Source organism: Mustela nigripes, chromosome 10 (genome assembly GCF_022355385.1).
Source record: "Mustela nigripes isolate SB6536 chromosome 10, MUSNIG.SB6536, whole genome shotgun sequence".
In the NCBI taxonomy this organism is placed as follows: Eukaryota; Metazoa; Chordata; class Mammalia; order Carnivora; family Mustelidae; genus Mustela; species Mustela nigripes.
This window is the reverse complement of record NC_081566.1, coordinates 67,111,272-67,133,036: the sequence shown is the minus strand read 5'-3', so window position 1 is coordinate 67,133,036 and position 21,765 is coordinate 67,111,272. Positions and strand designations below refer to the sequence as shown.

At 53.3% G+C, this 21,765-nt stretch overlaps 1 protein-coding gene across 1 annotated transcript in view; it reads left to right on the top strand.

Moving 5' to 3' along the window:
- The window catches only part of INTS3 (integrator complex subunit 3), a 37,844-nt gene that overhangs the window by 7,664 nt on the left and 8,415 nt on the right, over positions 1–21,765 (top strand). Inside the window, exons 2-18 of the mRNA XM_059413904.1 lie at positions 274–357; positions 2,620–2,703; positions 7,570–7,683; positions 7,866–7,950; positions 9,462–9,528; positions 11,791–11,935; positions 12,793–12,922; positions 14,170–14,267; positions 16,502–16,693; positions 17,568–17,655; positions 18,332–18,411; positions 18,799–18,890; positions 19,189–19,295; positions 19,937–20,056; positions 20,357–20,486; positions 20,873–20,927; positions 21,103–21,206. Of these exons, the coding sequence (XP_059269887.1) occupies positions 274–357; positions 2,620–2,703; positions 7,570–7,683; positions 7,866–7,950; positions 9,462–9,528; positions 11,791–11,935; positions 12,793–12,922; positions 14,170–14,267; positions 16,502–16,693; positions 17,568–17,655; positions 18,332–18,411; positions 18,799–18,890; positions 19,189–19,295; positions 19,937–20,056; positions 20,357–20,486; positions 20,873–20,927; positions 21,103–21,206 (1,775 nt within the window). The remainder of the gene's footprint in view (positions 1–273; positions 358–2,619; positions 2,704–7,569; positions 7,684–7,865; positions 7,951–9,461; positions 9,529–11,790; positions 11,936–12,792; positions 12,923–14,169; positions 14,268–16,501; positions 16,694–17,567; positions 17,656–18,331; positions 18,412–18,798; positions 18,891–19,188; positions 19,296–19,936; positions 20,057–20,356; positions 20,487–20,872; positions 20,928–21,102; positions 21,207–21,765) is intronic.

The window sequence follows — 21,765 nt, the reverse complement described above, 5'->3', positions numbered from 1 at the left end:
TTGGGGGGGGGGATTTTATTTATTTATTTGACAGAGATCACAAGCAGGCAGAGAAGCAGGCAGAGAGAGAGGAAGGGAAGCAGGCTCCCTGCTGAGCAGAGAGCCTGATGCAGGGCTTGATCCCAGGACCCTGGGACCCTGAGACCATGACCTGAGCCTAACTAAGGCAGACACTTAATGACTGAGCCACCCAGGTGCCCTGGTTTTTGGGGTCAAAAATACTTTATAGGTGATGGTATGACACACTCTGAACTTTTTCTCACCCCTTCACAGAGGTTAGAAAGGTGCATGAGCATTGTGACATCGATGACCGCTGGCGTCTCGGAGAGGGAAGCCAATGACGCCCTCAATGCTCACGTGAGTATGACGCTCTCCCCACCCGCTACCCCTGCGTTGGAAGCTTTGAGATGTGGCCCAAAAGGTAGGACTTAAGTGGCTGGGAATTAGGGGACTGAAGTGCATGTCTCGTCTCCCCGAACCAGACTTCCTAGCTCCTCTTTCTATCTCGCTGTGGGAGTCCAGCCCTTGGAGCTTATGTGTCTTTAATTCACAACTTTTAAAAATAACTCTTAGTTCTGTCGTGACCTTTTTTCTTTGCAAATTATTCTCACATATTCAATCCTTCACATTCCCTTTTTTTTTTTTTTCCCCCTGCGGTGGGAGGGGCAGAGGGGGAAGGAGCGAGAAAATCTTAAGCAGGCTCCACACCCAGTACAGAGCCCCATGCAAGGGTTCGATCTCACAACCCTGAGGTCAGGACCAAATCAAGAGTCAGAACCAAAGTCCAGTTGGATGTTTGATCGACTAAGCCAGCCAGGTGCCCTGTGACCTTTTATATTTCCTAATCTGTGATATTGAAAGGATTTTAAATAGTTAGTACAGGTAAAGTTCTCAGTAAGTCCAGGCACATAGTGAATGCTTAGTATTTCCTTTTTTCTTTTTTTAGTATTTCCTTTTTATTAATAGTATATTTATTGTCTTCACCTTACAAATACCACGGACTCCATGATTTGCCCAAGGTCTTCACTTGATATGTATACGCCCATTACAGCGGGACGGTTCTGCAGCCTCCTCCCTCTCGAAGGCCGTTAGGTCTGGTAAAGGTGTTACAGTGGGATTTTTTTTCTGCTTTATTTATTTATTTATTTATTTATTATTTTTTAAAGTGTTCTTTTCTCTAAATATTTATTTATTTATCTTGAAAGAGAGAGCGTGCACACACGCGAGTTGGGGGAGGGGCAGAGGCAGAGACTCTTTCAGGCAAACTCCACCTTGAGTATGGAGCCTGATGCACCCGGATCCCATGAGATCCCATGAGATTGAGACCTGAGCCAAAACCAAGAGTGGGATGTTTAACCACCTGAGCCACCCAGGTGCCCTTAAAGATTTTTTTTTGTTTTTTTGTTTTGTTTTTTTTTAAGGATTTTTATTTATTTATTTGTCAGAAAGAGAAAGGAAGAGAGGGAGCACACAAGCAGGGGGACCAGCAGGCAGAGGGAGAAGCAGGCTCGCTGCTGGGCAAAGAGCCTGATGGGGGGCTCGATCCCGGGGATCGTGACCTGAGCCAAAGGCAGACAGACGTTTAACCAACTGAGCCACCCAGACATCCCAAAGATTTAGTTTTATTTATTTATTTATTTATTTTATTAAAAAAAAATTTTTTTTAAAGATTTTATTTATTTATTTGACAGAGAGAAATCACAAGTACACTGAGAGGCAGACAGAGAGAGAGAGAAGGAAGCAGGCTCCCTGCTGAGCAGAGAGCCCGATGCGGGGCTTGATCCCAGGACCCTGAGATCATGACCTGAGCCGAAGGCAGCGGCTTAACCCACTGAGCCACCCAGGCGCCCCTATTTTATTTAAAATTTTAAATTTATTTGTCAGAGCACAACCAAGGGGAGCAGCAGGCAGAGGGAGAGGGAGAAGCAGAGGGAGAATAAAGATTTTATTTTTAAGTAATCTCTACATCCAATGTGGAGCTTAAACCCACAACCCAAGATCAAGAGTTGCACACGCCACTGACATAGCCTCCAGGTGTCCCTTTTTTCCCATTTTAAACACTCTTTAGGGCCACGTGGGTGGCTCAGTCAGTTGGGTGGGCGCCCTTGACTTAGGTCATGATCCTGGGGTCTTGGGATCCAGCGCTGCATCAGGCTCCCTGCTCCGCAGGAAGCCTGCTTCTTCCTCTTCCTCTGCCGGCTGCTCCCTCTGCTTGTGCTATCTGTGTGTCAAACAAATAAGTAAAATCTTTTTTTTTTTTTTTAAGATTTTTTATTCATTTGTTTGACAGAGATCACAAGTAGGCAGAGAGGCAGGCAGAGAGAGAGGAAGGGAAGCAGGCTCCCTACTGAGCAGAGAGCCCGATGCGGGACTCGATCCCAGGACCCTGGGATCATGACCTGAGCCAAAGTCAGGCTTTAACCCACTGAGCCACCCTGGCGCCCCACCTCTCTCCTGAAACAGACGCTTCATCATCGCTTTTAGGAGAAGGAGATATCAGAAGAGTTAATGATTCTCCTTTGTGGGTTACTCAGGAGTCCCAAGTTTTCTGGGAGAAACTGCGCTCAGGAGCTTTCCTCCTGTGAGAGACAACTGGTTTGTTCCTTCCTCATACCCTAGGTGTGCAAAGGCCCCCCCCAGCATGAGGAAGTCTGCCTGGGCCTCTTCACCCTTGTCCTGACTGAACCTGCCCAAGCCCAGAAGGTAAGACTCCCTCCTCTGGACCCACAGACGCCCCTCAGACGGTCTGAGGATGCGGTGGGACTCGGGTTTGCTGGCGTAATGCCAGACCCGTTGACCAGAGATCCATCACCTTGTTGTCCTAATGAGCTTACAACTCTCTTTTTATTTTCAATACATTGGTCATTCTGACTCAGATCCTTTCTCTATCTAGATTCTGAAGCTAAAGGGCAAGAAAAGCATTTGTGAGATGGAAAAGCATCTGAAGTGTTGTACATTATAGACTGCTGGGTCAGGGTTATGAGAGTTGGAATTTAAGCCAGGGAAGAGAGCAAGTACAGCCAAGTCCATGGCGAGTTCGTGCCACGAGAGCGTGTCCTGTAGCTTGCAGGTTCTGTCGTCAGCAGGCGGATAGAAAGTAGGCTTGACTTTGTGGCACATGGGATTGCACAGCTTAATGTTGATGATTGATGCAGCCGTGGTGTAGTGACCAAGAGGACCCTGGACCCGACTAGAGCCAGGTTTCCTCAGAAATACTGTGTAAAAACTAGGCTGGGGTCTTCACAGCCAGGAGAGTGTCCTTTATGTGGAATGGTTAAAGTGGGATCCTTGCCTGGGGTGAGGGATTGGGAAGGATATTCTCTTTGAATTCCACTCTTTCCATAATAAAGCAGTGAAATTCTGTCTTTTCCTCTCCAGATTTACCTTTTCCAGCAGTTCTGTGTCCTGGGACTCTTGGGGCAATGGGTTAGAAGTGTGTGACTGGTATCTGGCATTAATGATATGACATTGACAGAGAGGAGCGACAGAAATTCGGTGTTGTTATTGGCTCTTCCTTGAACAAGCATGGAAGACGACGCACGTGCTCTGTGCCCAGCATTGTGTTGGGCTCCGTCCAGACAAGATCTCATTGAATCCTCTCAGAAGATTGCTGACCTTGTGCCCTCTTTCCATACCGCTCCCAGTTTACCTGTAAGATGACTGGAGGTCAGAGACATTATCGTCTGTTCAGGGAGAATCAAGAAAATCATCCCCAGGGCCAAGGACAGGATGGCCATGCCCCCTCTGGCATTGAGTTCACCTCAGGGGAAGATTTGTGGCAACCTGAGGAGTTTGTGGTCCTCTGATGCCGGCTGCGGTAGTGTCTGGGGTGAGGGTAGGAGGTAGAACAGCAGGTGCTCACTGGTCCTTAGGGTCCCAGGCCATTTCTGGGCTGGGACCTTGGTGCGTTAATTTGACATTTCATTTTCATACTGGTTTTATCACCAAGATTCCTTGAAGACAAATGAATGTCTCAAATTTGGAGCTTCCAGTCTAACCACTCTTATTTAAAAGAAATGGTTGGATGGGGCACCCAGGTGGCTCCATCATTAAGTGTCCACCTTCGGCTCAGGTCATGATCCCAGGTCCTGGGATGGAGCCCAGCATTGGACTCCCTGCTCAATGGGAAGTCTGCTTCTCCCTCTCCCACTCCCCCTGCCTGTGTTCCCTCTCTCACTGTCTCTCTCTGTCAAATAAATAAATAAATAGTTGGCAAAGACTTTTATAAATAAAGTTAATATCTCATGTAGTCACCTTAGTGCAGATATGTGTATCCTGCTGGGTTGGCTTGTTTATGGTGGGATCTTCGTCAGCTGGGGTGAACCCTAACCCTTGTGAAGGAGGCAGAGGGTGCATGGTGTTTCTAGGTCTTTGTCTAGCCTGTCAGTGAAAGGTCATAGCGCTCTCCAGTGCAAAGGCTTAGGAAATCACAAATTTGGCCATGTAGGCGTGGCAGGGTACTAGAACGTGGCAGCATACTAGGTATTTATTTGACAGGGAGATACACGGCGAGAGAGGGATCACAAGCAGGGGGAGTGGCAGAGGGAGAAGCAGGTTTCCCACTAAGCAGGGAGCCCCTGGTGTGGCTCAATCCCAGGACCTTGGGATCCTGACCTGAGCTGAAGGCAGCCACCTAACGACTGAGCACCCCCCCAGGCGCCCTGGCACTTTGTCTTTTTAACCTGGGACAGCCCCATGAGGGTGGCCCAGGCCCTTCCTTTCCTTGGACCTCATAGCTGGTTGACCCCTGCACCAGGATTGTGTTCACACACGAGCTATTTCCAAGTAAATCCCTTCCCGGAGTGTATGAGGAGGACAGGCCCCTGTCAGGGCTTTTCAGACAAAACAGTGGAGTTGGGGGTTCGGAGGACAACTGAGGGTTAAGCTCCTGAGCATCTGGCTGGTAGTAACTCGTTGAGAGACTTTGAGCCAAGTCAGAGTATGGGAAGGATTAGTGACCTGTCTCTGAGGTGCTTTGATCCTTCTCCATAAAAGGGTGATTCTCTTGTGGAGTCCTTCTGTCCTGCAGAAGGTTCAGGTAGGAGTTACTGGTAAAGACGGATTCTGGTGCATTGTTTTAGGCTTCGGCTTAAAACAAGGGAAGTGTTTAAGAGTTTGTTCGGGGTTGACTCTGTCTCTGGACCAGAAACCTCAGGGCGGAGCAGAACTTCTCGGCCGAGAGCACTGGTGGACGTGGGTCGAGTCTTGAGCACATTACAACCCGCTCTGGGAAAGCAGGAGCTGGAGAGCCTCCGCCTGCACCGCGGGGCAGGTTTAAACGCCTGCAGCCAGCTCTCTAGGACTTGGCGGTGGCACAGGGGTGGGTTGGCCGCGAGCCCTCAGTGAAGGACAAAAGCAGGCTGGGTTTTGGGGGAGAGTAGAACAGCGTGGGGTCGGTTTTGTTCTAGTTGTACTGTCTTAACTTTCGTCTGCTGTCTTGGCAGCTCTTGTATTTATGGTTTTTGAGTTTATTTCTGTTTGATGTCTGAGCTGCGTAGCTGGGAGCAGGCCGTTTGGGGGCCATGGGGCTATATAGGAGGCCAAGTGGCCAGGCTCTAGCAGTTAGAGGAAAGGACAAGGTCGAGCATCAGTGAGAAGGTCCCTTTTCATCAAAGAGTCAAGGGCCCAGCCTTGGGAGTTGTTGATCACAAAGGTAGGTCGGAGGCTGCGTGGGCCCAGGCTGGAGAATCACGCCTGCCAGCAGGTGGGGCAGAAGCACTAGTTCCCTGCCATCCAGCTGCCTTTCCTTTTGAGACTCTCTGCTGCTCTTCCGTGGTCCCCACTGAGTTGTTTGGTTTAGTTGTTTTTGTTCCCCACCTACTTCTCTTTCAAGCCACTCAGAAAACTGGCACAGAGGTTGGGGAGGCAACTGGCGGCATCAGGATGCGGTCCCTGGTGCTGAGCTGCGTGTTAGCTGCACTGTGGCACGTGGGATTCGGCAGACCCATCTCTGCTCTCCCCTGTGTCTCCTGAGAGACCTGTCCTCTTTCCCTGTCCGAGGTCTATTCTGCATTTCTGCTTCTGATTGAACAGACAGGGCTCCTCTCTGGTGAGTCTGGTCTCTGTCTTTGTCCTGACATAGATTTTCCACCTGCCTCTGCCCCCTCCTCTTCTCTGCACCCCCTTCCCTGCCTGTCCTGTAAGACCTCCAGAGAGGGTTCCAGGGCTGAACCCCGGTTTACTGACTGGCTTGTCGGCAGTGGTCCCCCGGGCAGCCTACACATCCCTTACTCCCTCGCTTGTACCTTTTGATCTCAGATGGAGTCAGAGGAGAATTGAATCCTCCTTTGGGTATGAAGAGTTCGTGGCCTGTGAGGGATCTCTGAGTGTTGGTGTTTTTATCAGATCACGCGTTTGACTTAGGGCAGTAGAGGCAAGAGAAAGTAACAGTAGTTAACCTCTCAGGAGCCCCTCCTCACCCCCAGGCCAGAGAGTAGGAGCACTTTTCTTTGAAGGCTGAGGAGGAAAGCAGGGGTAGGGTCTACCAAAGCCCCCTAGCACCGCCCCCTGGCTCCCTGGCAGCCGCTTCTTCTTGCCGCTGTTGGTGGTGCTGGTGCGGAGGTGTAGGAGCATGGAGTCTGGAACAGGACCACCTGAACTTGGGTTCTGGTTCTTCCTGCCTCTTCAGTGACCTGGGCCGAGTTACCTACCCTCTCAGCCCTGTTGCTTCATCTGTGGGAATAAAGCAGTGGTGGTGCCTGTACCTATTTCAGAGGGTGGTTGTGGGGTTCAAGGGCGGCCACATGTGCTGGCGTGACCCCAGGGCGTGTTGGCTTATCACAGGTGCTACTGTTGCTGCTGCCTTGGGTTTTCCCAGGCCGTGGGGTGACACGCACCTGCTTTTCCCCTTCGAGCGGAGACCCTGATAACGTGGGCCTCCGCAGGCCAGTGAGGCCGCCAGACGCATTCCTCCAGAAGTCTAGTCTCTGGAGAGCCAGGGTGAGGGCCCTGTCGGGGCAGGGGAGCAGGGGTGCTCCGAAAAGGTCGGCTTGCCGTCCCTCATCTCTTGAGGGTTGGGTGTGCTTAAGGACCCCTGCTTTTTCAGGGCCTGGCGGAAGCAAAGGGCAGCCCAGAGAAAAGAAGAATGATGTGTAGTTAAGGAGGTTCAGTTTTGTCCTGCCCCTTCTTTCTGGGGCCTGGTCCCCAGTTCACTTCCCTAATACTCCTAGCTCTTTGCTTCATCCGTCTGAGTCAGTACAGGTCTGAGAACCTCTTTGGGGTCCTTTCTGGTCTGTCAGCCAGACCCATTCTGCAGTGACCTTCCCAACAGGTGGAAGGCAGACGGGCTCCACCTGGGTCTGCTCCATTTGTGACATGGAACATTGCAGCACTTTTTCAGGAGGGAGGTAGGGGAACCAGGCGGCTTTCTTAGCAGGCTTGTCTGCCTTCTTAGAGAGTAGCTCCGTTTCTTCTCTCCACCCTGTGTGACAGGGCCAGGGGTGGGTTTGGGATGGAGGAGCCCTATAGAAGGTCTTTCACTGATGTCATTTGAGTCCCATGGGTGGCATTTAAGAGGAAGGGGAGCCTGTCCTCCGTTGGCCAGCTGCTCATGAGTCTTCCTTCTCACAGTGCTACCGGGACTTGGCTCTGGTGAGTCGTGACGGCATGAATATTGTCCTGAATAAGATCAACCAGATACTCATGGAGAAGTACCTGAAGTTGCAGGATACCTGCCGTACTCAGGTGAGGCCGGGAGAAGGGAGTTTCAGCTCAGAGTGACTAGACGATGGGCTCTGTCTCCTCCAGGGAAGGGAAGGAGAAATCGGAGGTGACACACCCCTGCCTTTGTACACCTAAACGGTGATGTGGATTCACCCCTTACTCAGAGATCCTTCTCTTCACCTGCCTTCTCCTCTCTCTTCCAGTTGGTGTGGTTGGTGCGGGAACTGGTGAAGAGCGGGGTCCTGGGGGCCGATGGCGTCTGCATGACGTTCATGAAGCAGATTGCCGGTGAGTTTGGGGACAGGCGCATGAAGAAGAAAGGACAGCGCCCGGAGGCTAGAGGCAGGCGGCGGAGAAGGGTTAAGTGCCTGGGCGTCTCCGTTCCTGCGTCGCCCCTCGACTTTCCTTCTGGGACAGGCCTCTTCTGGGAGAAAGAAATGGAAAACTCACATGGGGTCTTTTGAGGCGGTACATCTGCCTTGTTCCCCTTTCTGCCAAATGGGGCCTGACGTAGAACAGTCGGACTCTTTTAACCAGTCCTCACTCTGGGGTTTCATGGCGTGTTGGATCTGGAAGGATCCAGAAGGAATGGGAAGAGAAGTGAGGGCAGATCATTTGTTCCCATTACATTATGCTTCCAGAAACCCAACATCTTCCTGGGCCCCACCCCAGGTTCTGAACACTTGCTTCCAAATATTTACGACATCTGATGGGAGCCGGTTTGAGAGAGGGACTGTGTCACAGAAGAGACCCTGACATTTAGGTTTTGTTATCTCCTTGGCACCAGCGACATCTGTCTGAGCCTCAGATATCCAAGAGGCCTGCCTGTACTACCTCTTCTTCTTTTTTTTTTTTTTTTAAAGATTTTTTATTTGTCAGAGAGAGAGAGAGAGGGAGAGCGAGCGAACACAGGCAGAGGCAGAGGGAGAAGCAGGCTCCCTGCCAAGCAAGGAGCCCGATGTGGGACTCAATCCCAGGACGCTGGGATCATGACCCGAGCCGAAGGCAGCTGCTTAACCCACTGAGCCACCGAGGCATCCCTGTACGGCCTCTTCTGCTCCCAAGAACACACGTGTCTGTTTAAAACTGGCTGCTTCGCCGTCTCCCTGTTCCCATCGGTTCTCGGCTTCCTCTTGGGGATTCCTGGGACACGGGTGGTCCTGTTCTGATGTGCCTGACCCTCCGGACAGTGTGGGCACTGACTTTTTAAATGAGGGCTGGAGAGCAGGCGCAGCGCTGTTCTGGCTCTTTTCCCTCCTGGCCTTTCCTCCCCAGTCAGGTCCGTGGGGCCCTCTTCTCGCGCTCCCACTCCGTCTGGCATCGCCACACGTTCCTCCTGCCCCAGGGAGTGCCACCGCTGGCACAAAGACCAGAATACCTGGAAGCAGGCCAATTCATGAGCCTGACTTGGGATTTGGGTCACTCCAGTGCTGGAGGCCACCGTCACTGTCCCCTGCCCCGCAGGCCCTGTCTGAGATGTCCCCCGCTCTTGCAGCCAGGCCTTCTTCACGTCTCTGTCTCAGACATTTCCTTTCCAGGGTCAGGGTATTCTTGCGCCCACCCCCACTCTGTGGAAAAGTCGCAGCTCTTGTTTCTGGAAATACCGAGAATTTCCCTTCCTTTCTCTGAGGACACAAAAGGGAAACTCTAAAGCCTGACTGAACAGAAGGCAGTTTTTCCAACACTTGGAACTTCTGTAACAGGATAACAGGGATGGAGAAACAGGCTGAAGAAATGTGTGGGATTAGCGGAGTCCCTAATCGGAGCCATTCTTTTGTTTTCTTCCCCTTTGAAATCAGGTGGCGATGTTACTGCAAAAAATATCTGGTTGGCAGAGAGTGTCCTGGATATCTTGACGGAACAGAGGTAGAGTCAGCGGTGACAGGAGCAAGTGAGGGTGTCGGGGTGTGAGGGCTGGCAGGTGGCCTGAGAACACCTGGGGCTCGGACGGGTGAGGTGGGGGAGGGAGAGGCAACCAAAGGAGTCGATGCCATGATCTGGCCCAGAGGGATGAGGGGTGGGAAAAAAGGCTTTGCTGAAATACTTCAGAGCCCGGGAAACGCTGGTTTCATCTGATAAGGGTTTATTTTCGATCCAGACCTCCTTGGAATGTTTATCTTTGGGGGGAGATGGGGGAGAATGAGCTCAGCAGAGTGGGACCAGCCAGTGGCCCCGGCCTGGCAGGTGCCCCTTTTCTCCCTTCCGAGGCTCTCCAGCCAACCCCCAGACCCCTTTGCTGAAGCGGCGGGGGGCGCGTGGGAGGCCGAGGTAACTGGCCTGGGAATACAGCTCAGATCTGCACACTGGGTTTGGAGGCTGCAGTGGTAGAAGGCATAACGGGGTGCATGGGGATTCTGGCTAATTCTTTCCCTTTCCTGTCAAAGTACAGGACCAGAGAGATCTGGTCCAGTGGCCGTGCTCTATGTTGCTTGACTTCGGAGTCGGTTTCTGTGCGAGGCCCCCACCCCCACCGTAGTCAGATGTCTGAAAGGGCTGCAAGTGGCCATGTGTCCTGTGGTTCAGGACAGACCTCCTCCCTCCTTCCCACTGGCCCTGGGCCCTGGCCAAGCTGAGGCCTGGGTCAGGAGCCTCGCAGCGCCACCTAGCGCCCAGGCACAGCTCGCTGCCACCGCACAACCCGGGAGATTGCGGCAGAGTCCGGCGGGTTCTCTGCCTTCCTGGTGTCCCGACGATGGTTTCACTTTCTCTCTCTCCGTGCTCACATCCCAGGACTCAGATGCACTCATCACCTCTGCTCACAGTCTTCCTGGAAACTCATTGTCCTCATTTGGGCAGTTAGTGTGGTCTCCGTGCACAGATAACCGCCCTCCTTTTCTCCTGCCCTCCAAAAACTCAGGTCCTTTGGTGCACGTGAGTCCCTAGGTCTTGGGGGCTGCCTTCCTGTACAGCCTCCCTCCCTCCCTCCCCCGCGTTTCTAGGGCCTCGGAGTTGATAGGGAGCGGGTGGGGGAGGGCCTCCTCTGTCCTTGGCTCCTGTGTTCATTCTGTGAAAGGAAAAGACCAGGCTTTGAATTAGGTGGCTTGAGCACTTTTCCGGAATCAGGATGTTGCCCGGTTGGATTAATTAAACTTCTTGGCTCCTTGCTTTCCAGCAGGGGCGCCAAGCCCTGCAGCTACTTGCTTGGGGGCGCGCCTGCCCATTCTGGTGCTTCGAGGCAGTACTCAGAGTTTTTGTCGTCTCTTCACTGTCTTTTCGGCTTTATTTTTATTTCTATTTTTGTTAAGATTTTACTTATGTATTTGAGATGGAGGGCACAAGAGCAGAGGGAAAAGCAGGCTCCCTTCTGAGCAGGCAGCAGATGTGGGGCTCAAACCCAGAATCCCAGGATAGTGACCTAAGCCAAAGGCAGACGCCCAGCCTGCTGAGCCACCCAGCACGGCCCCGGCCGACTCTGTTCACGGCAGCAGGGAATATACACAGTTCCTTCACTGCCCTCTTTCCCCCATGCAAGTTCTAAAACTCCTAGGAAGTTAGGCTTTGCCATCCACAATCGTGTTTTTCTTTTCAGACTGTGGTTTAGGGCAGGTGCCTCATTGTCTGTGAGTGGAAGCAGTGGCCAGAAGGAGGTCCAAGGAAAGGCGTGTAGCATGGTGGGCCTCTGACAATAGGCACAGTGGCAGGGAGGGCTGACACAGTGTGTCCTAAAACCTCCAGGGCCCTCAAAGGGTCTTACCCCCTGACAGTCCTCATGTGACACTGTAAGAACTGCTGACTTAGGGATGCCTCTAGAACCTCTCTCCCCTGCTCTCTGAGCTGGAGGAAGCTGTGGTATGCTCTCCATCCCCGGTCCCTCACACGGTGCTAGGCAGTGATGGGCGCTCAGCGCTTGAGCAGTGAACCAACGAGCAGTTGGTCAGTGGGAAAGAGAGGTTGCTTTCATCCGGTGCTTGTCTCTGTTGGGAGCCTGGAGGAGCAGTGGGAGATTGTTGCTCCCGTAGGCAGTTGATGGTCCAAGAGAGGTAGTAGCAGGCACTCAGGGAATCCAAGAGCCTCCTCCCAGTGCTAATCACCGGGCATCGCTGAGGCCTCAGAGCCACATGTGGGCGTGAACAGGGAGCGTGAACGGGCCCGGGCAGAGCCCCAGTGCCAGGTGCCCCCGTCCTGCAGGGAGTGGGTGCTGAAGAGCGGCATCCTCATCGCCATGGCTGTTTACACGTACCTCCGCCTCATCGTGGACCACCATGGGACCGCCCAGCTCCAGGCCCTGCGCCAGAAGGAGGTGGACTTCTGCCTCTCACTGCTGCGGGAACGGGTGAGTATGAAACCGGGCTGGGACACCTGTGTGAGTTCTGGCAGGTGACCTAGGCCAAGAGATGTCATTTCAGAGAGAGAGGTGGTTCGTTTGAGGCCTGGTGCTTTTTCATCATTCTGAGACAGAGGAAGGGGGGCGGTGGGGGATCCTGGCGGAGTAGCCCGGCCTCCTAGAGGGGCTGCCTGTTGGGCTGGCATCCTAGGGGCTTCACGGGTCGATATCATAGACACTCTGGCACACCACAGACGGAGGCTGCTGCTGTTCTCTTGTCCTCCCCGCCTGCCCGCCTGCATGATGGCCATGGTCAGGGGGGCACTGTCCACTGTCAAATCTCCTGAGGGAGATCCCAGAGCTGTGGTCTCTACTCTGGTAGCCACTCCCCATATGGCCATTTAAATTAAAGTTAATTAAAATTAAACAAAATTTAAAAACTCAGTTCCTTAGTTGACTTAGTCACGTGTGGCTAACGGTGACCCTTTTGGACAGCACAGAAACGGAGACCGTTTCCGTTACCACAGAGCGCTCTCTCGGACTGGTGGGTGGTTGGGGAAAGGTGTCTGGGGTTCAGCTTGCCTGTCCTGTCCTTTTGGAATGGTCTCTCTCGACCTGGGTCACAGCCGTTCTGCGAGGGGAGGGGAGTAGATTCGTGTGGAAGGTGCCCGGCTTCAGTCGTTCTCGGCAGCCTGTCCTCCTGAGGTCCGTCCCCAGCCTCCAGCTCTTCCCCTTTGGTTCCAGAAGAAACCCTCTTGTTCCTGGGACCCTCTTTCCTTCCTTCCCTAGAACGAGCTGCTCCTTGGTCCTCCCTGCCGCCGGTGAACCGTCTGTGTTTTCTTCTCTCCCTCCTCCTCCACATCCAGTTCATGGAGTGTTTGATGATTGGCCGTGACCTCGTGCGACTACTTCAGAACGTTGCTCGGATACCAGAGTTTGAGCTGCTTTGGAAAGATATTATCCACAACCCTCAGGCCTTAAGTCCTCAGTTCACAGGTAAGTACGAAGCCGGGCTCCCTGCCCTTGGGAGCTGGGAAGTCAGTGGATGTGTGCTGAATTCATACAGAGGGTAGGAGAGGCTTTGGCAGCCGGATGCAGAAAGCCTGGGACAGGGCAGGCCCAGCCAGGTATAGCTGCATGTGGCGACAGCAGAGTGGAGCATAATTCCTGGGACTCCCGACAGCCCCTGCTTGGCAGACCCCAGTGGCCATTGCTCCTAAGAAAAACTGAGCCGGGGCTATGAACCTCCCTTGCAGCTCTTCGGCTTGGGAGGTGATGACCCACTTCTTAGCCTCACTGAGGCCAGCAGGGGAGTCAGAGGTCAGCTCGTGAGACTGAGTCAGTGGAGGAGCTGGGATTAGCCTTGGGAGAGAATGCTTCTCCCGGGGAGCAGTCTTGCCTCTGAGTTTGAAGGATCCAACTTAGCCGGAATTCTCTTCAGGGGAGGGAGTCTCCGTGTGCCTCTCCCTGACAAGGTCCTTCTGACAGCTCTTTCCCCTTCTCGGGGTCCCCACCCAACCTGTACGTGTGTATATGTAGATTCGTGTGTGTGCCTATACACTGGTATGCACATGGAAGCAGCTTTCTGGGTCCTGGAGAGTCAGGAAGGAGAGGACAGGCCTGGTTCCCCCTTATGTCGTGTTGCTCTCATATTGTACATGTGTTGAGTTGTTTTAAGTGCTTACTGTGTGCTAGACACATGCATGTTAACTCTTTTAATCCTCAGGTCAACCCTATAAAATGGGTATTTTACTTTCCATATTTACAGATGAAGAAAATGAGGTTCAAGGAGATTTAGTAATTTGCCCAAGGCCACACAGCTAGTGAGTGTCAGAGATAGGGTTTGGATCCGGGTCTGTCTGACTCTCGAGCCCGTGCCTTATACGGTAGCGCCGCACTGATCCCAGGACCCAGGGGTGGACCATCAGGAGCAGGAAGGGAGGCCAGGGTTTCCCGTTTTCCCCCTAACTTTCCTACATGTTGCCAACTGGAATAATGTGAGTAGGGGCTCTGGAGGGCCAGGAGCCGAAGAGAAGTAATATACCTGGGTCCTGGGGATGGGGTTGGCATATGCTGGAAGGAACCCCTGCTCGCATCTGGGCTTGACCTGTCTTGGTCTTGTTGTCGGATTTCCCCAAGAGCAAGACCACTGGCCATCAGAACGCGGCCCAGGGTCCCCACCTGCCTCCTTTCCTCGAGTCCTCAGGGTTCCCTCTTTCTCTTCCCTTACACACTTGGTTCAGGTATCCTGCAGCTTCTTCAGTCAAGAACATCCAGAAAATTCCTAGCATGTCGTCTGACCCCAGACATGGAAACTAAGCTCCTCTTCATGACCTCCCGGGTAAGCTAAGCTTTTGCAGCAGGAACAGAAGCTGCAGCTCGGCTGAGCTTCTCTCCAAGTGCAGACCAGCAGAGTGGTCAGGTGGGGGCCCAGTCTGCCTGGCACCGGGCAGGATGCTGCAGTCTGGGAATACAGGGTTGAGTAAAAGACGTGCATCGAGCTCAAGCACTTGTGAAGCTTTCCGCGTGTCTAAAACTTGTCATTAAGCCAATAATCGTACACAAATTATGGAATTTGCAAGTGTGGAACATGCTCTAGAAGGGTAGAGTGTTTGTTCTGGGAAGGCCCCTGTTCCTCTGGCTGCACGTGAACTCTGGCCTGCTGGTTTCCACACGTGGCTGAGTTACGGCAGAGTTGCTTGAGCGGTGTGTAAATACATCTTCCCAGATCCTAGTCTCCCAGAGAACCTGCTTGAGGAATCTGTGTTTTTAACAGAGTTTCCAGGCAATGGCAGCTCTACTGCCAGTCTGGGGTTGGGAAGCCACTGGCCTAGACCACTTTTGTTCTCCCGAGTCATCCAGGAGAGCCGTCCAGATCGGCACTCCCCTGGGTGGTAGCTGCTAGCCAGGGGTTGTGATTGAAAGTAGTTCAAGCTCCGTTGGTGGAGCGTGGGGCTCTTGATTCGGGGTCATGAGTTGAAGCCCCACTTTGGATGTAGAGATGATTTAGGAAAATCTTTTTTTTTTTTTTTTTTTAAGATTTTATTTATTTATTTGACAGACCGAGATCACAAGTAGGCAGAGAGGCAGGCAGAGAGAGAGGGGGGAAACAGGCTCCCTGCTAAGTAGGGAGCCCAATGTGGGGCTCGATCCCAGGACCCTGGGATCATGACCTGAGCTGAAGGCAGAGGCTTAACCCTCTGAGCCACCCAGGCGCTCCGATTTAGGAAAATCTTAAAAAAAAAAACAAAATTGCGGATGGGGGGCCCCTGGGTGGCTCAGTCAGTGAAGTGTCTGCCGTCGGCTCGGGTCATGATCCCAGGGGCCTGAGATCGAGCTGCATGTCAGGCTCCCTGCTCACAGGGGAGCCTGCTCCTCCCTCTGCCTGCACCTCCCTGTGCTTGTGCTCACTCACTTGCTCTCTAACAAATCAATAAAATCTTTTTAAAGATTTTTTTTTTTTAATTTATTTGTCAGAGAGAGAGCGAGCGAGAGCAAGCATAGGCAGACAGAGTGGAAGGCAGAGTCAGAGGGAGAAGCAGGCTCCCTGCGGAGCAAGGAGCCCGATGTGGGACTCGATCCCAGGACGCTGGGATCATGACCTGAGCCGAAGGCAGCTGCTTAACCAACTGAGCCACCCAGGCGTCCCAAATCAATAAAATCTTAAAAAGAATTTTTTTAAATAATTAAAGTCTCAAAGCTCCGTAGAATTAAAAATTCAGTACCTCAGCTGTGTGAGCTATGTTTTAAGGGCTCAGGAGGCACCAGCGTTGCAGAAAGTTCTATTAGATGATGTTGATCTGGATGTATCTTTCTTTTATTTTTTATACTGTATTTATTTAGAGAGAGCATTCACTCGTGAGAGAGCCTGATCAGGGTTTGAGGGGCAGAGGGAGAGAGGGAAGCAGACTCCCCGCTGAGCAGGTGCCGGATTTGGGGCTTGATCCTGGGGCTCCCAGATCATGACCTGAGCCGAAGGCAGGTGCTTCACCGACTGAGCCACCCAGGCGCCCCTGTATCTTTGTTTTTATTCCTTCTACTCTGTTTTGGTTGAACTTGGGGAATAAAAGGGGAGAAAACCAGATTTCCTCTTAGTGTTGCTGTCGCACTTAGGAGTTGCTGCAGAAAGGTTTGGAGGGTCTGTACTGTGGGTTGCTGAGATAGAAGCGCTGAGTCAGTGTCCTGCGGGCAAACAGGCTCTGCTCTTGTTGGCAAGGAACACTCCCTGTTGGATAAGAAAAGATGTTCCTTAGGACTGGAGCCTTGGTGACCAGAACAGGAGAAGGGAGCCAGGACTGGGCTGCAGCTGGGGGGAAGCGTTCAGGACATCAGGCGGGTGGCGGGAATGAAGGCAGCTGGGAAGAGGTGAGTGAGGAGGAGTCTCGGTACGTCTCTCAGTCCCGGGAGATTTCAGTCAGGACGTCTCTGTCTCCCCAGAGGAGAACGCGAGTTAGTGCTGAATGGAGGGAAGAGACTGAGGTCTGGGTCGAGCCCAGTGTTGAATGGCGCTCATTTCCGTCTGCCCGGAAAGCCCAGGCTTCTTCCGAGTTTCTCTCCAGTGCCCCCTTCCTCCAGGTGCGGTTCGGTCAACAGAAGCGTTACCAGGATTGGTTCCAGCGCCAGTACCTGTCCACCCCAGACAGTCAGTCTCTGCGCTGTGACCTCATTCGCTACATCTGTGGGGTCGTCCACCCGTCCAATGAAGTGCTGAGTTCCGATATCTTGCCCCGATGGGCCATCATCGGCTGGCTCCTGACAACGTGCACGGTGAGGGCTGGGCCGTGCGGCGGAGGCCCTCGGGCGGCGAAGGGTCTCCTTCCTTGAGTTCCTGTTTCCATGCTTCTTCCCGACTCGCTGGGCCTCCTGACCCCGCAGGCCCTGCTTCACTTTGTTCTGCGTCCAAGTCTCTCATGGCTGACCACGCTCTTACTCCCCGTCTGGGGCTGGGGTTGGATGTGTCCGTCTCTGCCTTTACTGCCGGTCCTCAAGCCCAGATATCTCGGGCCTCCCGTCTTTCCTTTTAGGTTTCAGAGCCATGTATGGTTATTGCTTGGAACGGCTCCTTCCTCAGATTCAGGGCTTGTGTTCCTTAGACCCTCGCTGGGCAGCCTTTTGGCATCAGCTTTGGATACTAAATGCAGATGCAGGGACTCCATGGCTCAGCATCTTTCCCAGCATTTTTCTCCCTGTTCCTTGGTTGGGAAACTCCACATTGTCTGCTCTCTGGCTCCTAGTTGCCTTTTGACCTCCCCTGTCTGACTGGGTCCTTGGAATGTGCTGATTCAGACACAAAAATAGGCTGTTTCTGGGGGGTCTTTCAGTCAGGAATGTGCAGGGGAGCCCAGCAAGGACAGTCCAGGGCCTGGTCTGAGTGAGTGTCAACCAGGCCCCTGGCTCCTTTTCTAGGATCAGGGATGTGTGCTTCTGGATGTATGAGAACCCAGGTCAATCCCTGGCCCCTTGGTCAGTGAGAACATGGCCACTCAGACTCGTGTGCCCCGCACCCCTGGGGAGTTCACCTGTCTCACTAGGAAGTGAGTTTATCTCATAGATGGGCAGTTGTGGGGGCCCTGGAGTCTGCCTTGAGCTTCTGCAGGGAGCTGGTGGATGAGGTCAGCCATCCCTTCTTACTGTCTTTCAGTCCAACGTCGCTGCCTCCAACGCCAAGCTGGCTCTGTTCTACGACTGGCTGTTCTTCAGCCCAGACAAGGACAGCATTATGAACATAGGTATGTGACCAGGACCACATTCTGAGCCCCCTCCTAGCCTTGGTGACAGTGGTCCAAAATCTCAGGGCAGCGTGGGGGGAGGCAGCTGATGTGAGGGCAGCTCCACTCTCACTTACCAGTGCTCCCTTGATGGAGAAGGAAGATTCCTTTCATGAGGCCAAATGCTCACTCCTCCACTTCTTTTTTTTTTTTTTTTTTAAGATTTTATTTATTTATTTGACAGAGATCACAAGCAGGCAGAGCAGTAGACAGAGAGAGAGGGAAGCAGGCTCCCCACTGAGCAGAGAGCCCGATGCGGGGCTCGATCCCAGGACCCTGAGACCATGACCTGAGCCGAAGGCAGAGGCTTAACCCACTGAGCCTCCCAGGCGTCCCCTCACTCCCCCCACTTCTGCCCTAGACCTTCTGCTTTGGCTTCCGGTGGGGGGCGCCTGGGCACAGGACTGTACCACACCTTGCTTTTCCTCTCCTGTCCTCTCTGTCCTCCAAGCTTCATGCTGGGGACAAGGGAGATGAGGGCGCTGCGCTGTTCCGGGGTTGTCTGCTCAGTGGGAATGGGGGCATAAGAGGTAGGGATACAGCTTTCTCCCGAACCATTCATAAGCAGTGATACCTTGTTCCATGGAGCTGGGAACAGACTGTCTGATGTGGGGCCCTTTCATCCCGCTGTCCTCAGAACCGGCCATCCTGGTCATGCACCACTCCATGAAGCCACACCCAGCCATCACTGCCACACTCCTGGACTTCATGTGCCGCGTAAGTGTGTGTCCCCTCTACCTCCCAGGCCTGCAGGTAGCTCTTCCCAGGGCCCTTCATTGTGGGGGCAGCTGTGGTCGTATGTCCTACCCCCCCAGGGTAAGGAATGCTCCCCTTCCGATTCTTGCCGTCTCCTGTGGAATCTTTGCACGTCTTTCTTGACCTCAGGAGTCATGGCTTAAGGTAGAATCTGGTCTCTCTGAGGAGTAGCCAGGTCTAGGAAGAATCAACCATTCTAGCAACCTGAAATGGTGAGGAACATTCCAGACGTTTCTGCGCCCATACTCCCTCCTGTCTCCTGATCGGAACTGAAGCAGCTTCTTAGCTCTGGCTCAGCAGAACATTCTGCGCTGTGTGTCACTGTTTGCTTCCCTTCTTCCCTTCCAGATCATTCCCAACTTCTACCCCCCATTGGAGGGCCATGTGCGACAGGGCGTGTTCTCCTCCCTCAACCACATCGTGGAGAAACGGGTCTTGGCGTAAGAACTTGACGTGTCTGTAAGCAGGGGGGAGGCGCTGTTTTCTCATGTGTCACTAGGTCGGGCACATTCAGATACTGTCCTACCACTGCTGGCCCTTTCTTCTTGATTGGAACAGAAAGTACTGGCTCTGCCTCAGACTGCTAAGAATATGTCCTCTTGATGCTCAGAGAAATTTCTGTCTTGCAGTCACATTCCAAGGATCTGAGTGTGGCCCAGCTCTGTGGTTGGGGGTAGACCTGTCTCTCCAGCTGAAGGGAGGAGCTCTGATGCTGACCTTCATTCACGTTCCCCCCAGGCATTTGGCTCCCCTGTTTGACAACCCTAAATTGGATAAGGAGCTTCGGGCAATGCTGAGGGAGAAGTTTCCTGAGTTTTGCAGTTCGCCTAGCCCGCCGGTAGAAGGTACGGGCCCTCCCGTTCTGTCACCTGCTTGAGAAGAGGGATGGAGATACCACGTACGTCGTCCTGGGGCTGTTCTACCTCTGTGACTGTCCCTTTCAGGGTTTTGTTCCACACCTTCTCTTTAATGAGTTTTTGTGTTGCCTTCCTTGGTTCTCCCTCTCCCTGTCCTCTCCCCTGACTTGTACTGACGTCTCTTGCTCCTCAGCTCCTGCATCTTCCCTCAGGAGCCTCCCTGCCATAGGGAAGGCTTTCATGGGACGTGTGTCTGCCTTACTGTAACTTCATTCAACTCCTCTCTCTTCCCATCCCCAAGCCCTCATGAGAGGTGGTCATGTTAGGTCTCAAGTCTTTCTCCCAGTTACACACACACACACACACTTTTTTGTTTTGGGGTAAGGGTTAAAGCAAGCAGAACTTCCCAACTTGGTTTTGAAGTGAAGAGCACTTGGGGCTGTCTTTGGTTTTACCTGTTTGCTGGTGCGAGCTAAGCACAGCAGGCATTTCCCGTGCCATTCTGGGAGGTGCTGTGAGGACACGACACCTGTCCTTCCAGGGTCTGTAGTCCACCTGCCTCCAGCCTAGAGAGTTAGGCGTCTTAGGTCGCAGGAGGCCGTCACATGCCTTGTCTCTGTCCCCCCAAGTCAAACTTGAGGAGCCGGTTTCTGTGGAGATGGACAACCACATGTCCGACAAGGATGAGGGTTGCTATGACAACGCAGAGGCAGCCTTCAGTGACGATGAGGAGGACCTCGGCAGCAGAGGTGGGCCCAGCAGCGAGGGGGCTCTGGATGACATCAGCCCTAAGAGGACCAGGTGGCAGGAGCGGCTCTCTGTGGCTTCTCCCTCGCCTGGGCCCCCGGGCTTAATTCCGTTAGTAGGATTCCTGGAGCCGACTCCTGGGCGCAGAGCCCTGCCCTCGGCCCCGAAGCAGTGGGGAGAGAAGGAGGATGGGCCCCTGCCGTTGTGTGCTCCGCAGGCTGGGTGTTTGCGCACTGGGGCGTGGGGCTGTCCCTGCTGCTGGGGCCCGGGCCCGTGACCGCTTCCCTCAACACCCCCTTCAGGGAAGAAGAGAGAGTTCCGCTTCCACCCCATCAAGGAGACCGTGGTGGAGGAGCCAGTGGACATCACCCCTTATCTTGACCAGCTGGACGAGTCCCTGCGGGACAAAGTGCTCCAGCTGCAGAAGGGGAGGTGCGCGCTGCTCCCGTCCTCACCGTGGGAGGCTCAGCCCCAGGCTTGCTTCGCTCCCTGGGGGGTGCTGGGCGTATGGAGAGGGAGCAGAGGCCCCGTGCTGTGCCTTCTGCAGTTTGGGGGGTGCAGTCTTCAGCATGTGGTTCTCCCCGGTACCTTCTGAGGACATGAGTCTCTGAGAACCAAAGCAGGGGGATGGGGGTTTCCCTTCTCCTAGGGCCTGTGCCCAGAGAGTAGCAAACTCTGCCCTAAAGCCTCTGCAACCCAAGCCAGGGTTCCCACAGAGGTCCTCTATTCTGTCCGTGCCTGAATGTGCTTTGCTGGGTGTGCCCTGCCCTCTGCTGTCACTTATGTCCCTGAGATTTCCTCTCAACTCTGCACTACAGTGACACCGAGGCCCAGTGTGAGGTCATGCAGGAAATCGTGGACCAGGTCCTGGAGGTGAGGAGATCCCAGCCAGCGCAGGACTCCCCCGCCCAGCAGCTGACCCATCCCCCAGCTGCCCACCTCTGGTTAATCCTCGAGGTGGAAGCAGATGGAGTTCAGGGGCTCTGGGTCCTGGGACGGGTAAAGGTGGGGTCACGTGGTGACACCCGTCACTTGTCTCACCACCCAGGAAGACTTTGACTCGGAGCAGCTGTCTGTGCTTGCTTCCTGCCTGCAGGAGCTCTTCAAGGCCCACTTTCGAGGGGAGGTGTTGCCTGAGGAGATCACCGAAGAGTAAGGCTTATCTTCCCTGACCCCTCTGCCCACCCAGTGGCTCCTGGGAGCCAGAAATGTGGTCTTAGAGCCCTAGTCCAGGAGGCATCTTGCTGTAGACTTGAGAGGAATAATCTTCACTTGTTGTTTTATTTTCTTTTTTTATTATTTTATTTTCAAGCAATCTCTACACCCAACACGGGGCTTGAACTCAGACCCTGAGATCGGGAGTCACACACTCCACCGACTGAGCCAGCCATGCGCCCCTCTCTGTATTTGTTTTAATTCTCATGTGTGCTGATTCACTTAAGGATTCATTTTTGTCTGCCGAATGCAGAGCATGGGGCAGAGAGTAGCACCCCTTCCTGTGTGCCCAGTCTTTGCTGCTAGAGGTGGGATTGGACCCTCCCAGAGGGCAGGAGTCCCGTTTTCTTCTTTCTTTCTTTCTTATTAAGATTTTATTTTTATTTATTTATTTATTTAAAGTTTTTTTTTTTTTTTTTTTTTTTAATTTTTTTTACACAGAGAGGGATCACAAGTAGGCAGAGGAGCAGGTGGGGGGGGGGGGGGGGGGGTGGGG